Below are 18,444 nucleotides of genomic sequence, written 5' to 3' on the forward strand. Positions count from 1 at the left end.
ATACACAGAATATATTCTGTAGTTGCAGAAGGTACAGAAATTTGTTATTTCAAAGAAAGGTAGATGCTTTTTATTTTTTAAATCATAGTGCCTACCCCAAAGGAACTCAAATATTTACTGAGAAAATAATATATCAGAAAGGTCATACTGTAGAATTTTTGCTTTGATCTTCTTTTCAACTCTGGCAAGTCATTTTTTGTTCTGCACCTTTAACAGATGCCATTTATTTCTCTCATGGAGGAGATTAAACCTCCTCAAACTGGGCCCTACAATGTATTTTTATAAATAATCTAATTAGTAACTTCATAAAAGTAACTAGAAGCAAAAACAAGGTATTTTTTACTCATCAGATTAGTAAAGATTACAAATTAGACAGGTGACAGAATAGTGGTTACCTCTGGGGAAGAAGTGACTGGAAGGGGGCATGAGGATGGTTTCTTGGGGTGCTGGCGATGTTGTTTCTTGATCTGGATACTGGATTTTTAAGTATGTTTACTTCTTAAAAGTTCATTAGGTTGTAAATTTATAATCTGTGTGCTTTTCTGTCATACTTCAATAAAATTTACTAAAATAATTAGACCGATTATACCCACCTTTGACATAACTATTGGTAGGAAAGCAAAAAGTATTTTAGCAATTTGTATCAAAATGTAAAGTACTGGGACTTCTCTGGTGGTGCAGTGGTTGGGAATCTGCCCGCCAATGCAGGGGACACGGGTTCGAGCCCTGGTCCGGGAAGATCCCACATGCTGCGGAGCAAATAAGCCCATGCGCCACGGCTGCTGAGCCTGCGCTCTAGACCCCGTGAGCCACGACTGCTGAAGCCCGTGCGCCTGGAGCCTGTGCTCCGCAACGGGAGAGGCCACCGCAGTGGGAGGCCTGCACACCGCAACGAGGAGTAGCCCCTGTTTGCCACAGCTGGAGAGAGCCCGCGTGCAGCAACGAAGACCCAATGCAGCCAATAAAAAAAAAAAAAAAAAAAAAGTAAAGTACTGATTGATATTTACTGATACAGAAAAATGACTATAATTTTGGATTAGGGGGAAAAAATCCACATACAGGGGAAAATAAACAAATAAACAAACAAAAAGGCTGGGAAAACATTTGCCAAAAATGTTATCTCTGGATGGTGTGATTTCAGGTAATTTTTACTTTATTCTTTTTTTTTTTTTTTTGGCTGAGCCACACGGCTTGCAGGACCTTAGTTCCTCGAAGCCATGCCCCTTGCAATGGAAGCGTGGAGTCCTAGCCACTGGACCGCCAGGGAATTCCCTACTTTATTCTTATCTGTACCATCTGAATTTTAAAATAAACAGTAAATTTGAGAATGGAAAAATTTCTATTTTTGGACAAAAAATAGTACTTCAAGTCAAAAAGTATTTATGTTCCTGAAAATGTACATAGACCCACACATCTGTTTGTTGGTTCTTGAACGGGAAATGATCTGTGATGACCTGCTTCTAGGAGCCACACATCTTTGTTTGGATTCAGCCTTGAATTCAACTCAGAGTATGAGGCATCTACAGGCACACGGTCTGGTTTACACAGGCTCCATAGAGGTTTGCTGTCTTGAGCTTATCAGAGGAACACAGGCATATGAAAAAGTGCACTGGGCTGGGAGTGTGAGTGCATCATTAAAAATGTCAGCAGCACCTCTCCAGGAGGCAAGCATAGTGAACCCACTCTTGAATCTGTTCCAATCTAATCCTACGGGTAGAAAGATAAACGGAAGAAAATACACTGTGATGTTCAAAGAACTTTTCTCTGGGTCGCAGAATTCTGGATGATTTTTATTCTCTTCTGCATATTTATTTGCATCTTCTCCAGAGCTATTTAAAAAAGAAATAACAAAATTGAAAGGAGACTGCTCATCATCCCTTGAATGTGCCTTGGACTCTGTAATGTGTGTTTGTGCAGCTCTTTCACTTGCCTTACCAATCTCTACAAGATAAAATGCAACCCGTATTTCTTCTCATCTGTTTCTTTCATGATGCGTTCTCCTGTCTCTTGCCAGAACTATTTTCTCCCTCCCCTTTTTTCTGCCTGTTTTTATATGGCATTTATATTTTGCCTATATTATCAGAACTTGTGTATATGTCATACTTTCTCTACTAGAATAAAAGCACCTAGAAGGGCAAAGATCGTTCATCATTCATTTTTATTTTCCTACAAGATCTAGTTGACGACTTTTTCAACAAACATTGGTTGAACTGATGTTTCCATTTTTAAATGTGATGGCTGCAATTCAGAGCCAAAAAGCATGCAACCCCTGATCTCCAGTGGGGTGGTGCCATATTTTTATTGGAAAAGACAAAGTTTTTTTTAGCTTCTCCCATCTGAAGTGATCATGAACTTGTCTGAGTATTTGACTTTCCATTTCCTCAAATTCGCATGTGGCCTACAAGTTCAAGTCCAACAGTTCCTTATCTAGGTTTATTTCCTTAATAGGAAATAAGATTCGGGCAGAACTAGTACTTTAAAGATAAGGGTTTGAAACAACCAGGGGATGGTCATCAGGAGGGACACAGTGTTGATGACCACTGGAGGGCCAGTGGCCCTCTGCCAGCAATCTTCCACTCTGGGGCTCTTTCTTGTGTGACCACCTTTGGTGTAGCCTTGCCACTGCTGGACTATGGCTCATTCTGGGGGTGTGGGGGGGGAAAGCAGTCACCACGCTGCAAGGTAGCAAAGCTTCTATCTGAGGACAAGGGCCTGTTCAGTTTAATTCTTAAGAATTAAAATTATATAAATTATAATCAGAGTAAGTCACTAGGGTGAAGGTTTTTCTTCAAAGACATACTAAGAATATTCCATTTCCTGCTTTGTTAAGCAAGTGACTTTCAGACCTCTAAATAAAATTTTATTGGGCTGGCCAAAAGGTTCGTTCGGGTTTTTCCATAACGTCTTATGGGATAACCCGAATGAACTTTTTGGCCACCCCAGTAAATGTTAAGGGTAAGAGCAAGCAATAAAGTTTTACACATACTGTGACCTCAACTACATAAAGAAAAGAAATTGGAAGGAGATGCACCAAAATGTTAATAAACAGTGATTATCTTAAGAGTGGTGGGATTACAGGTGATTTTTTCTTCTATTTTGCTGAATTTAAAAATTTTTTCCCTAATGAGCATACGTTCCTTTTAATTAAAAATCTTAAAGTATCACTGACCTAGGACTGTCACTGATAACCCAAAGCTTCAATGCTATGTGAGAGGCTGATGTCCCACTTTTACTCAATTTTCATCTCAATTCATTACCTGTTTTTGTGTATATGTTTTCTTCCTACTTAGTGACCCAACCCTACAAGTCACACACAGGTAAATGTGGCATGATTGTGATTCCTAAGTTCAACTTCACAGCAAAGGTGTTTTATTTAAGGATCTAAGGAGAAGCTGACATAAAAATCTTGGAGGTTTTTTAAAAAATCAATTTAAAAAAGCATTATATATATACCAAAAAATAGCACCTTGAAAAAAGCCAGGTTAGTATGAAACAGAATGATACCAGTATCCTGGTTTCTAAGCATAATTCTCACTTTTGAGAATTTTGGCAGCATTCTTCTCTTTAACCCTTTGAAAATAAATCTAGAAACCTTTCTAGAATGTAGTGAAAGATTTGGTCTCAACATTCTATAGGAAAAACTCTCAGATTATCAGCCTGACTGCCCAATTGGAGACAGATCCTTCCTGCTTTGGTACATACTATATTTTAAGTTGGTGAGCAGACCTTGGTGCTGCACTCCTGCTCATCAAGGCTGCTTGGAGGCTTTGCATCCTGGTCTCTCTTATGCCCCTATGCACTGGCTTTCCCTTTTGACTCTCAGTGGGCACAAAAGCAGAAATCCATGAGGTGACAGAAATCCAAAGGCCACCACCCAAGTGAAATAAAGGTAAAAACCTCTGTGGTCCTGACTTGATAGTTTAAATTCCCTTAGATATGCTGTGGTTAAGCATGCAGCCAGTTACAAACAACATGCAGGGCAGAAGAAGCTGAAGATTCTCTACAGCAGTGTATGAATAAGCACTGTGCTTCAGTGAATTGTGGTGGTTCCAGATAAAGATAAAATCCTAAATAAAAGGTGTTATTGGCCAAAATTCAGTGAACTAAGTGGGAAAAAAATTATTAGATTACACTATAGTTAAATAACATATATAAATAACTTATATATCTATTATATGTCTATCTCCTCTGCTCAAACGTGAGTTCCTTGAAGGCAGGTATCAGGGTTTATTTTGACAACTAGGGATATAGTTCCAGGCTGACAAATAATTTTTAAAAAGTCACCTATTTTTTTAAACACCAAAATGATTTCTCAAACTGGAACCTAATATTTTCATGAAATAATAAAAAGATCGAATCCCTTTTAGCTCTTGAGAAGCTGAGGAAAAATGGGTTAGGTGATTTGTGAGAAGTTTTTCAACAAAAATAAAAGACATAATAATCCAAACCTCCCACCACCTGCACAAGGCGATAGTAAGTTCCCTGAATCTGCATTGCTTAGTTTATCACATGTATCATATGGCAAACCTGTCAGAAAACTCTTATTGCATCTATGAGAAGGCAAAGCTGTCAGAAGGCTCATTTGTTACACACACAGTGAGGCACATCAGAAGACCCAGGTTCCAGTCTGTTTGGATCAGAACTCTTATTTGGTTTCAGTTCTTAATCTGGCAATTAAAAAATAACAGTAGACGTGCCTATTTCAAAGGATTGTTAGAAGAATCAGATAGGCTAGGTGAAGACTTTTTGCACACAGATAATTACTGCATAAATTAAGATGTTCCTAATACCTGAAAAAAAAAAAAAAAAGACCAAGTGAAGTGCTGAAAGGAATTTTAGAACAAACGCATAGGACTTGAATTTTATACTAGAATTTGTAAAATTACTGACGCTAATGTAAATAAGCAAGAAATATAAGTCTTCTTAGAAGAAAAGATAACTATAGCTTGTTCTTATGCTATAGTAATACATTGATGGAAACGTGTTAAATATATATTTAGAAAATTCATATTTTGAGCTAGATATACAAAAGGGTGACTATAAGAATTTAAAAAATATTTGTAATGGTCTTTCATCAATTGCTAACACCTTTTTTTCTATACAGGTCTAATCTTTCTGTATACTAACTACCGAAAGGTAAAAGAAAGAAAAGGCATCTTTTATAAATTAGACATAAGTGTATCACATTTTTTTCTTCTTAGTCCTTTAAGCTAACTAAGGACCACGTTCCTTTCTTTTTAACACGGGTGACAGAGTGGACAGCCAGCTTTAATTTCTACGGAAATGCTGGGGTTGGCTTTGTATCTATATTTGGGGAAAATAAATACTTCCTAAGCTAAAAACCCTTCCCCAAACCACATACCCTCCTTTCTCTATTAACTCTCCCTGGAGTTTCTTGTTCAGCTGCCTGTGTTAGTCCAGGGCTGGGACGGCATCTTCAGTGCTCAGGGGGAGCATGAACAGCTCTTTCATCGAGACAGATCTCAGCCCTGTGGCACCGTAAGCATCCAGACCTTACAGTAATGGCCTTACAAATTCTTTAGGTGCCTGAACCAGACTCTGCTTACAGGGATTGGTGAATGAAGTCTCATGCCATGTGCCCAGGATGAGCGCAGGGTAAGCAGTATTTCGCGCAAAGATGACAAAAGTAAAGAGTACCTTGATGAGGCAACAGCTGCATGAAAACTGCTGATTTAGAGCAAGGCAGAGAAGCTTCACAGACACAGAATGGAAGAAAAAACAAAAGTGAGTGATATCTGTAAGATTTTTAAAGGGTGAAATATGATTAGATACTGGATAATTATTATTTTCCTTGGTTTTCAGGAGGATTCTTGTTTTAATTGCTGAACTCTGACCATTAATTTCCCAAACATTACAATCTCTAAATAAATGGAAGAACTTACAATTTTACAGATAGATGTGTTTTTACCACCTTTATTAGAAGTAAGAATTTTAGTGTAAATCAAGAATTACACTAAAAAATGAAATGGAAAATTAGCAGAAGTTACACCAAGCAATTGCTCAGTTTAAAATTATTTTTCTCCCTTAAATATAGGGTAATAACAAAGAAAAAAGAAGAAAAACCAAATCAAGAATATACCAAATAAAGGTCTGGGATACGGTAAGCAGTTCCCTAAAACATTAAAACTGTTTTGGAGATTTTAAGTAGTCTCAAAATAGAGGCCTCTAAGTTTCTTCTAAGAGGGAGACATTTTAAACCTGGTAAGCACAGCGGAAGTGTGACTAAGTCTACCCTTCGGAGAAATGGTTTTGATAAACTAACCTTTTCTGCACACAGCTGTCAGCACTACTGGGTAGGAATCCTTACAACTCCTAGCTGATCCACCCGGCTTCCTGGGAGGGAGGTCTGCATTACAGAAGCAAAGTGACTGAATAACTGACAGGCCTGGACGTAGCCCCAAAATAAAGTGAAAGAAGTGAATTTAGAATAAAGTTCAACTAAACAGGTCTTTGCTCTAAAAAATCCATGCTCTAACACTAACAGTAAAATAAGGTGATCAAAGAAAAAAATTAAAGTTTTTTTTTTCAAGTGCAAAAACATTTAAAATAGATCACAGGCTTATTTTTGTTAAAAAATTATAAAACATGTGACCTCACATATTTTTGAGGTCAAAAATATATTATAAAACTTTTGCCGTAATTATTACCTGATTTTCCCAAACAGATGTCCCTTTGAATGATCAGAATACTTTATAGTACAAGGTACAACATAAGTACAAAAGAGATCACGAAAGAGGGCAAAATAGTTACCTGTGTATACTTTGCCACTCTTACTATTCTGAAATCTATTTGAGGGCAGGTCTCATGTCCTAGTAGCCCCTGCCACTCCCTTGGGTCTAACAGAGTCCCTTGCATGTAGTAAACAATGAATATCTGGGATAATTCACGATAAAATCTGGATTTCGGGTTATTTTCTACAGAGCATTGTAGTATTAATCTCGTACCTAAAAATCAAAGAACTTGTGTACACAAAGAATTTGTTAAACAACATGACTCAGAAGGAAATAACAGCTTTAGCTGAAACCAAATAGTGAGATCCATAGGCAAAAACTGTCAAGTCTCTGGGGACCAGTGTCTCTCTCATCTTTAAATGTTCCAGCGTACCTAGTGTATACCTACAAAATAGGTGTTCGAATGTTTACTGAATTAAATTACAGTGTGAAAAATATTAGGAGGTCTCGGTAGAGTATAAATTAAATTTTAATACACTGGAAATGAACCTATTTAATTTCTTTTTAATGAGTACTAAAATCCATATAATTCCATCTGGATTTTTATTTCTAGTATACTTGCTCCTTAATATCTAAAGAGGACACAGGAAGACTATCTGGAATGCATACTTGAAATGGTTTATAAAGCACTCACAATATGGCTTTTAAAAAGGCTTCTTTGCTCATCCTGTAAGAGAGCCATTTATGGCTTGGCCTTAAGCACGACAAAGTCCCATATATAACATTTTTAGTAGATAGGTTTTATTTTCTAGTTCTAATCCTGGTTCTTCAATTCATGTCCAGCTCAGCTACACTGGACCTAAGAATGGATCGCAATATCAAATTTGAAATATTCTTATCTATCAGAGAGTAAATATTATGGATTTTCTTCAAGATTCTCATAGTGGCATGTGGGAAAATCTGAAGAGACAAAGTTTTATGTCCATTTGGCTAAGAGGACCACAGTTAACACAATTTCATATGCACTGAACTCTGAGTACAGTCCACTGGCTCCACTGATACCAAGTCAACTTCTACTAGGAGTGGGGTCAGAAGACAGTCATTTATGTAATTTTATATATGGAGTTATAAAACAATCCTTCTTGTGCTAAGGGGATAGACAAGTGGGCTATGATCATCTGTCAAGAAGACTGGATTTTCAGAGACAACTGCTTTATGTAAATGACCGCTACTTCCTCAAAAGCTGGTGACTGATGAATTATCACCAAAATTTTTACCTAAGTAAGGTTTAGTGTTTCATGGGGGAGGGCGAGGGGGTTCATGAATTTCTTATCTAGCTAATTTGACAGCAGAGAATATTGGAGACCAAAAGAAGATACAGCTTAGTGGCCGATCCTGCTAAGTACCAAAGATCTAGAAAGCAAAGTCTTGCACTGACAGGGAAAGTTTGAAGCAAAGGCTTGAGCTGTGTGCAGATCAGCAACTTTTGCTTTTTGACATAAAGAAACAGAGCTTTCACCTGTTTAAAATTCAGTAGACTAGCGCAGGTTGATGTTGGGTAATTTGATGGCAAGCCACACTTATGCTCCATTTCAGGGAGTGACACAGGGCTTCTTTAAATACTTCTGCTTAGGACTTGGCTGATGGAAGTGGAGACAGGGAAATATTCTGGTTTCTATACGACCAAATAGCGAAGCCGAAATGCTGGAGTGAGTTATGAATCTGGATTAGATTCATCACTTCTTTTAGCCCTTTGATATCAGCAAACTCAGATCCACAAAGAATTGAGGAGATAGGGATGTAAGATTACAAGGAGCTAAAGATATAAAACAGCATACCTAGTTACAAAGTATTAACTCTTGTAAGAGGTATTCCCTAAGAGCAAATGACAAAAACACAATAATTAGGTAGATAAATAAATCAGGATCCTTTCATGGAGATGAGCCCACAGTTTAGAGATACAAATGGGTTTCATCGAAGAGTAAAGTTACTACTGAAAAGATAAACTCTTTCTCTAATAACATGTAGTAAAATAATGTGGTGAACCAAAGGACATACAATTTACAATTTAGAGACAGAAAAACACCGTTATTCTACTTAATTAATTGTATTACTTTTAAAGCTTCAGTTTCTTTTGAGAATAGTCAGAGGTTTCCAGGGTGTTATAATCTATTCAAGCAGCCATCTTTGGAGAACTACTGGAGGTGACACGGTAGGTTTAAAACTGTAACCAAAACCACATATGCTATTCTTTGATTTCTCTAAACAATTCTAAGTAAGAGGTTACAGAGTAGGACTACTTTTCTAAGCAAATGATATGGCTAATGTCCAATCAACACAGGACATGAACAGTTAATCAAGTAGCAGAAGAACTTGTACTGGTACCTTTATTCTTAATCTGATTATTTTATTGTCTCCATCAGTGGGCAAATATGGGCAGAAATACCCCTGACAATTAGTTTGGGTTAAAAAAAAAAGTCAATGTAAAAACAACTAAACATTTTGACAGCTTTAACATCACTTTAGTAGCCCAAGAGGCAAAAGATTGGTCAAAATGAACCAAACTTTAAAAACAAGAGGATCAATATAGACAGTCTACGAATTTTCTAATTGTGATTAACTTCAGTGGTTGACTAACCCAGACGATAGAGAGCTCTACAGAAGAAAAGGAGCGGTGGACTTAAGGTAAGGCAGATGGAAGTAATGAGACAGAAAGAAAGAAATGAAAGAAAAAGGGAAAGGCAGGGGAAGGGAAGGAAGAAAGATGACAGATACAGTAGGCAATGAATGTGGTAGAAAGAGCACTGGCCTTGGTTCTAGATAAGAACTGTGTGATAAAGCAATTCACTTAGCTCTTCTAAACTCAGTCTCCCCTTCACACACAACATTGTGAGCCTAGAACTAAATTACCTCTATAGTACCCCCTAGCTCCAAAATGCTAAGATTTTATGGCGGGAGGCGGGGGGTAGTGGTGATGAGGGAAAGAATTCAGTGGCTGTAGTATCTAGAAGAAAGTAAACTTAAAGTTTTGCCCTGGCTTTAACAGTTGAAATGCTGATAATGGGGCAAGATCACAGGCACACTCTAGTGCTTAAGAATCACCTGGGTGTTTATTAAACACAGATTGCCGCCTGGGCCCCACTCCTGGAGTCTCTTGTGCAGGAGGTCTGGGGTGGGATTCTAGCGTTTGCATTTCTAATAAGCTCCTAAACGATGCTGAGGCTGCTGGTCTGGGACCACACTTGGAGAAACACTGTTCTAGGGAATAGGTGACAGAGGCCAAATAAACACAGTTATATGGGGAAAAAAAGTTGGCCAGATTTCTCTTATTTCTTGTGGGGGAGAAAACCTGACTAGGTGCAGTAAGGTGATTGATAAATAAATGCTGGATTAAACAATTTGTTTCCTCTGCTGACCAAGGCTTTGTTGTTGACCAAAGCTTAATAGATGAATATAGTTATTTAATATAATGGTTTATAATATGAATTGGGTATTAGATTTGCCAAGTTCTTCAGAACCTTCAAAACTATATATGTTTAAACATTCATGCAAAACTGAGATTATAAACTGGGAATTCTATTTATGGATCTTAAACATCACAAAATAGTTATAATGCATCATTTGGCTTTTTAAAAGAAAATCCATGCTAACACTTGACTACATCTAATATTGATAACTTTTCCTTATAGCATGAGGTGTTTCATAAGTAAACTTTTCAGATAATGAAACTTTAAACACAAAACCTTTTTAATTTTAACCATTTTAGAAAGATATCTTTCTGAATAGAATACACGACCACAACGGAAGCTTTCCTTCATTACCCACTGTCATCATAAATACACAATGGCGTCAGTTCTGTAATGAACTGAATAACACCTCCAGGGTTTGACCAGAGTCATAAGAAATCATCCGCTTTGTCACTGAAAAAGCCCAGAGTTCTGTATGCTTGCCATTTCTGCCATCTTGTTTATCTCAGCCCCACCCGAGCTATTAGCTGTTATTTCTCAGTTTATCTGCCTCTTAGTTGCATGTTGAATGGGCATACTTTCCCCACTTGGACCTAAGAGTGACTCCAGAGTCAGGAATATGCTTATGGGCTTTAAGATGTTATTTTTTTGAGGTGGCATTTTTGTCTGGTTGTTTATTTACTCCTAGATTTTCAGGTTGTTGCTGGCAGCAGGGAAAAGGGGCACTACTATATTTTGTTTATTTTTGGGATACAGTATGCTGTATCAGAGGCACAGAAACACTAGGGCAAGGTTAGTATATCTAGTAAGGGAATTATAATTCTGTTCACTTACAGGGTCATATACCTTAGGTTACTCTTCTTGCCTAAACTCTAAAAACTTATCAACCTTGGAACACTATGTGAACACTCTAAACATTTCACTATCTTTGTATGACTGTTTGAAAGTAGACAGCTTTACAGAAACCAAAATTCAAATCAGCTACAAGGTAAAGAAGAAATGTGAGATGAATTTCATGATAAAAAGGAGCAAAATCTGCTATAAACTGATAACAAGGGAATTCCTAATGTTGGTATAGTAATATTATTGCTCAAATTTATATAAAGATTACATTTACTGACCTGGGGAATGCTGGGAAGTTGCAAGTGAGGTCATAGAATTAGAAAGGTTAAGGTTAGCAGTAATACTAAGCTGGCTCTGCACTGCAGGAGGATAAGGAGATGTGGGTGTCAGGAGGGACTCCTCACTGGTTTCTTCATCAATTCCAGGCAAATACGTGTCAATCAAGGCATCAAGAAACTTAACAATAAGCTCAGCATAGTCTGGGATTTGTGTTTGCTGTAATGGAAAATAGGACATTATTTTAGCTCTGTTCTTTTTTCTTTTTTTGTAAATCCCCCTTGAAGCCAAAAAAGATAAATTCAATTTTTGTTTTGGGCTTAATTTACTATTTTTCTTCCTTTGTACTACAGATCATTAAAAAAAAAGGGGGTGGAATAATATTTGTAGACTACCATGGGACTTACAACTGGGAATTTTATTCAGCTAACACTTACAGCTTCCAGATGAACCTGTGATTACTGAAGGCCATGCACAAAGACTGAATTAATTCTGAGACAATCCAATCATCAGGAATGATGTCTAGTCTATTTTCCAAAACTGAGAAAATGAGCAGAGCATCATTCCAGCTGCCATGTAGAGATTCAACTAACTAAATACTGTGAAGGGCTCGGAGAGTTACTGGCAATCAAACTACAAAAGTTCCCGCATGATATACTTATTTCTGTGACTTCAGGCCCATTTTTTAAATGACAGCCTTTGCATATCAAGAGATATGCAGTAATAAGTAAACAAAACAAAACTAAGTACTCAACTGTTAAAATTAGAACAAGATTTATGCAATTCATATTGATTTAGCGCCCCTATCTCTAGAACACTGCACTAGGGGAAGAAAAAGAAGTCCTGCCTTCAAGGAACCTCAATCAATTTGGAGAGAGACCATATACAGAGAGAATAATTAAATACACATTTATGTAGCACTATATCAACTAACACCAATCAAAGAACAAACTGAATGGAGCAAATGAGGATATATTCAGGGAAGAGTGAATCTAATGCAACAGGTTGGAAGGAAAAATGTTTTCTTGAGGTAAATTTCTTTTTCATTATGTAATTTTTAAAATTGAGGTTTAATTGACATATAACATTATATTAATTTTAGGTCATGAGGTAGATTTTAAACATATGTAATGCTCCTTCCTAATCACAAGATACCTAAATGTGTGCATTAAGATCATCAATTACATGAGGGACCGAGGGCAGAAAGTTTACAGAGGTTTATCATACGTTTCTGAAAAGTCAAGCATAAATTTAGTTGAATTTTTTTTTTTTTGTAAAAGCTAGTATATAAACATATTAAAGGTGTTGCCTCTTGGAAAGAATCTTGTGGTAGAAAACTTTTAATAAAAATAATATATGTGTTTTTTGTGAATCATTCTGGTTTTCAACATATTGTCTTAAAGCAGGAACAGTAATATAAATAAAACTTTCATTTTGTCAATAGAGAAAAAGATATTTTCTTACCTTTGAAAAGGGTCCTGCAAACCGCCATAGGCCATTAAAACCAAAACCTGCAACAAATCAAATGTTACTCTTATAGCAAGCATGACACTCTTTCAGTCTTAACAGAAATTATATAGTTGATGATATATAAAACCCCCACACACAGTGAAAACTTTTTTTTTTTAGAATGAGTGTCAAAGTAGACTAAAACTCACTGAAAATATACCCAGTATAAAACCATATTTTAGTTAAAAAGTTGTCAACCACTTATTGTACTGAACACATAATTAAAAGTCAGAAAATGGCATATTAGAGAGGTGTGAACAAGCCTATTCCTCATAAGGAATTCTTCAGCCAGTGCATTCTTTAACAGCACACATGTTTCAAGTTCATCAACCATCCTCCTCCCGATACGTTTATTTACTTTGCAGGTAAGATGTTTGGTACTGTGGTGGGGATTCTTCATGGTACACCACACTTTGCACAATCCCATGGATTGGATTTAACAAATTTGGATCTTGGCACAATGACAACAGGGTGTTGATCTTAGAGTCCAACAAATTGTGCCTAAAAAAATAAAAGTCAACAGAGGAACATTTTAAAGGAAAATTAAATGAAAATATATACTGGAAAATATTTTTCCCTAGAATAGTATGATAAAAATGAAGGGTGATGAGTGCTTTTCCAATTTTTCTCTAACGAACGTGTGTATTTGCTTTTTTGTTTTGTCTTTTGTGTTTAAGTCATTAGGAAAATATGGTAAAAGCACCTAACTAGCACTGTCATATAACCATGCTTAACTACATGTGGTGATTATTTGCTCAAGACAAGGTTGGCTTCTGTCTGCCACTCAGCATGCTTTAGGACCATCTCTTTCTGCTGATTATTGATATGTACCCAGGAGTTAAAACTAAATTTAATATTAATCAGTGTTTAATAAATGCTGAATCAGATCGAATGAGGAAAGCAAAATTAGCTTGGAGGGGGTGGAATATATGATCAAATTCAAACTTCTGAGGAAATTAACTATTTCTAACCCAGCTATACCCCATTAATAAAAATAACCAAGAGCCAAGTATATAAAATTCTGAAATTTATAAATAAGATTAAACAAAAACAAAGAAATAATGATACTACATAGAAGGCCTACATTAGGAATAGAGTTTCCCAAGTTTCTTTGGGTTATCTAGATTTGAACACTTTGAGGCTAATATGATTTTAGCCCTTAAGAGAGAATAAAATTCATCTCCCAAATAAGAAGTCAATTTTGTTTTCACGCAGCTGTGGATTAAAAACAAAAGCTCTACTGAAAAAGAAAACAGAACAGGTATGCTGATTTAAATATAGCAATCTAACAGCTTTCTCCTAAGTGAGGAAATAAACAATGCTCATCACAATGAACAATGTAAGAAAATCACAAGATAAAAAAATGTTTTTCCCACTCTGACAAGTACAGGTTTCTGGTAACTGACTATACTGCTGAACTGAATGAATAAGCATTTTCAGAACTCTAATGGAAAACTGATGAATTCATAAAAGTGCTAACAAAAGATCAAGATGAAAAAAAAATTAATTACATGGGACTGAGTGAACTGATGAGGATGATTATAATTTTTGTGACTTTCTGTTTGAATAAAAAAAAAAAAAATGTTTTTTCCGATCGGCAGGCCAAAACTAGTCCTAGGTCCCGTTAAACCCACTGTCTCTAAGCTAAAAATCACTACCACACTACTTTTTTTTTTTTACTATCACACTACTTCACGTTCCCCTCTCCACAACCAGTGAACACTACTGGGTGATACTTTTCCTAAGCTTTTATAAAACATTTGACTTCAAGACAGATACAAAAGTTAAACACAAGTGGAGATACTTACACAACAGGAAAAACTTTGGGGAAAACAACACTAGCTTCTGCTAAGTATTCATAAAGAATTCGTTGATCAAACTCATCCGTGGTGTATTTCACCAGCGTAGCCTGAAAAAAAAAGTAAACAAAAAACATTTTACTTTGTGGCTGAATTGTTACCTGTTTCGGTCAGAAGCAGAATTTGGCCTTCCTTTCATGTTTTTAATATTTAAGGGCCTTCTAAGAGTAGACTGGAAAAAACCCCCCACAAAAAGCAAAAAATATTACCAGAACAGTAAGAAGAAGTGCTTGGATCTTCGGATCAGTAAGTACTTCTTCATCTAAGAGAACATTTGATTCAGACACTGAAACTTTACGTAAATGTGGGTGCTGTTGTGATGAGGAAATCCTTTGAGTTTCTGTGGTAAGATATGGATTAACACAATCAGCTATATTAATCAAATATAACACACTAGATACTACTTCACCTAACATATTTTAATGTCACTTCTAAAATTCGATAGCTTTTTAACAGACACTTAAAATATCAACATAAATATCATACAAAATTACTATTCACCTATACAAAAGTTCTGGCTAGCTGTATACAATGTTGTATATCATATGTATGATTACTTTCTACACAGGTTTCAGGATATCTGTCATTTTAAGGACTGTATAGCTTGTCTTTGTCTTTTGAAAAAGAGCAAATGTTTCTATATTTTATCCTAATGATACTAAGAAATGGCTGGAAAGCAAATATGGCTTTAATGTACTCTCCCTCCTTACTTTCAATGATCTAGATTAATTATTAACTTTGTTTCTCACCCATTTCATAATCAGTTTCTGCTACTCTCCTCATTTTGGGGGGTGTTGTGATCCCTGATTCCATTTCTTGCCTTTTAGGAGCCTTTGTGTCTGATATCAAGTGATCAAAACTTTTCCTTGTTCCTATAAACAAAAGTTACAGAATATGGAAGTTCATTAACCACAGTGTCTGTGAATAGGAATATACTAAAAAGAAAATGTTTGGGCATAAAGTGTTTAAGTTTTCACTTAAGGACCCAAAGAAAGCTCAAACATATCCCTGGGGCAGAGTTCCTCTCCTCTCCTGTTTTTTTCCGTCTTCTCAAGGAATTTTGGCCACACAGCTGTTCTGTTTCAGGACAGGATGTGCCTTATTGGTCCAAATTAAATTGAGATTACATGCACTACACTGGAGGTAAACCAAACTCCACCAACAAGTACAATATTTGATAATAAATACAGAGATATGTGCTGTTTAGTAGCAAAGATCAACTATGTCTGAACAGCCTTTTTTCAATTTAAGGCATTCTGCTGGTGCCAAGAATGAGTCATTAACCTATGAAGAATTTCTAAAAGTAGACAAAATCAAAGTTTTAGTTCTTCAGGCTTTGAAAAAAGGATGTGCATGCCTAAAAGTACTAAATAATAGATACACTGGGAGATGCTTCAAAAATAGCAAGCAGTACCGTTTCCCACTTGGCTTTGAGTTTCTCTAATCATGTATTATACCAATGTTAAATACCTGTCTCTTAAAGTAAAAGTATTGAAACTGGATTATTTGGAACTTATATATTTCTGTTCTTTATATTCTAAGAACTTCTCTTATTCTTCTTGGTACAGCTCTAACAGCAAATCTGGAATACTTTTGACAGTATTATTTTTTAAAAGCCAGAACTGAAGCCACTGTAATTACATATGACAATTGAACACTTGAGAAATTTAATGTTCTATTAACCTCAAGTTTTAATACTAATAATTATTCACAATAGTCATAAAAATCAAGGTCAAATAATTTAACAGCCCAAAAGAATCTAGTCCAACCTCTTCATTTCCTGTACCTGTAAACTGAGGAAGCCATGAGCAGTTAAGAGATTAGCCTGAAGTTGCAAGGCTAGGCATCCAGTTAGTGACCAGACTTTAAATATCAAATTTCCTAAAAACCAATTTGTGTGGGCTTCCCTGGTGGTGCAGTGGTTGGGAGTCTGCCTGCCAATGCAGGGGACACGGGTTCGAGCCCTGGTCTGGACGATCCCACATGCCGCGGAGCAACTAGGCCCGTGAGCCACAACTACTGAGCCTGCGCGTCTGGAGCTTGTGCTCCGCAACAGGAGGGGCCGCGACAGTGAGAGGCCCGCGCACCGTGATGAAGAGTGGCCCCCGCTTGCTGCAACTAGAGAAAGCCCTCGCACAGAAACGAAGATCCAACACAGCCAAAAAAAAAAAAAAAACCAATTCGTGCTTTCATACTGCATGAGATCAGGACACCACTCTCTATGTTTAGTTTTCTTACTTTTCTCATTCTTCCTTTTTTACTTTACACTCTGCATTCTTCCTGGGAGATCTCCTTCCACCGCCATAGCTTCAGCTGTCTAATGAACTAATCAATTCTAAATGTGCCACTTGTCCACTTCTCTCTTCCTGAACTCCAGATGTATGTTCTCATTTATCTCTTACATATACACGCCAAGAATCCTGAAGGGATCTCAAATATAATATCAACCAACCTAAATTTATCTTGTACTATAAATATATTAGTCTTGATCTCTGTGAATGGAATCACTATCCAGCCAGTTTTTTTTTTTTTTTTTTTTTAAAGTAGAGAGAAGGATTTTTTATTTATTTATTTATTTTTGGCTGTGTTGGGTCTTCATTTCGTGCGAGGGCTTTCTCTAGTTGCGGCAAGCGGGGGCCACTCTTCATCGCGGTGCGCGGGCCTTTCACTATCACGGCCTCTCCTGTTGCGGGGCACAGGCTCCAGACGCGCAGGCTCAGTAGTTGTGGCTCACGGGCCTAGTTGCTCCGCGGCATGTGGGATCTTCCCAGACCAGGGCTCGAACCCGTGTCCCCTGCATTGGCAGGCAGACTCTCAACCACTGCGCCACCAGGGAAGCCCCCAGCCAGTTTTTGAAGCCAGAAATTTCTGACATCCTTCACTGCCTTCTCCCTCCCCACCTGGCCCAAAGAGTCAGGCACTAAGTCCCACACCTGATTCCTTTTCTCCATTGTCCCACTGCTCCTGCCTTAGTGTAGGCCTACACCATTTTTTGCTTGGACCGCTGTAACGATCTCTTAAATGATTCCCTTGCGAAAAAACTCTTCCTATTTCTCCATATTGTAGCCAAAAACCTTTCCTAAGAATAAAATTTTGTAACGTCTCTCCCCTACTTAAAGATCCCTGCTGGATACATGATAAGGCTAAATCTCTTAACATGGCACAAAGTCTCCCACAAACTAGTTGCAATTCTTCTCTAGCCTCATTTCGTACCCCAGTGCTTTTCCTGACTTTGCTTTATTTATGCTATTTCCCCCCTCTCTTGAATACATGCCTTCCTTACCCTGTGCCTACCAGGCAAGCATGTATTAAATTTTCAAGATCCGGTTCAAATGTTACCTCCTCTCTGTAGCTTTTCCTAATTTCCTTACTTTAATGGCACCTGGGGATGCTGTTGCAATTGTCTGATTATAAGTCTTAGCCACCAAACTATGAGCTCCTCCAGGGCAAAGGCTGTAACTTTTTCATCTATCACATGGGTTGAATGAATTCAATATTGCATTTTCTCTGAAGTTAGTTTTTCATTTACAACTTCCTTGGCATGAAAACTCAGAATCACAAAACACAAAGTAACCAGGAAACTCCTAGAACATTATTTATGGAAAAGTATAAAGAGAAAGGAACTCAAACAAAAGATAACAGTCCTTGGGACTTCCCTGGTGGCGCAGTGGTTAAGAATCCGCCTGCCAATGCAGGGGACACGGGTTCGAGCCCTGGTCCGGGAAGATCCCACATGCTGCGGAGCAACTAAGCCCGTGTGCCACAACTACTGAGCCCATGTGCTGCAATTACTGAAGC

The 18,444-nt window shown here is 37.2% G+C and overlaps 1 protein-coding gene across 11 annotated transcripts in view; it reads right to left on the minus strand.

Moving 5' to 3' along the window:
- NF1 (neurofibromin 1) overlaps positions 1-18,444 on the minus strand; it is a 260,084-nt gene that overhangs the window by 4,059 nt on the left and 237,581 nt on the right. For 5 of the 11 annotated variants that reach the window (XM_059908698.1, XM_059908694.1, XM_059908691.1 and 2 more), the window contains 7 exons: positions 15,396-15,518; positions 14,856-14,986; positions 14,596-14,696; positions 13,146-13,288; positions 12,743-12,789; positions 11,281-11,497; positions 6,284-6,367 (listed from right to left, as the gene is read on the minus strand). In XM_059908698.1, coding sequence (XP_059764681.1) covers positions 6,284-6,367; positions 11,281-11,497; positions 12,743-12,789; positions 13,146-13,288; positions 14,596-14,696; positions 14,856-14,986; positions 15,396-15,518 — 846 coding nt within the window. Of the gene's footprint in view, positions 1-5,211; positions 5,713-6,283; positions 6,368-11,280; positions 11,498-12,742; positions 12,790-13,145; positions 13,289-14,595; positions 14,697-14,855; positions 14,987-15,395; positions 15,519-18,444 lie in introns of those variants that run through there. The other 6 variants (XM_059908697.1, XM_059908695.1, XM_059908693.1 and 3 more) reach the window with 4 other exon arrangements.

The sequence above is a fragment of the Balaenoptera ricei genome, chromosome 20 (assembly GCF_028023285.1).
Source record: "Balaenoptera ricei isolate mBalRic1 chromosome 20, mBalRic1.hap2, whole genome shotgun sequence".
Classification (NCBI taxonomy): domain Eukaryota; kingdom Metazoa; phylum Chordata; class Mammalia; order Artiodactyla; family Balaenopteridae; genus Balaenoptera; species Balaenoptera ricei.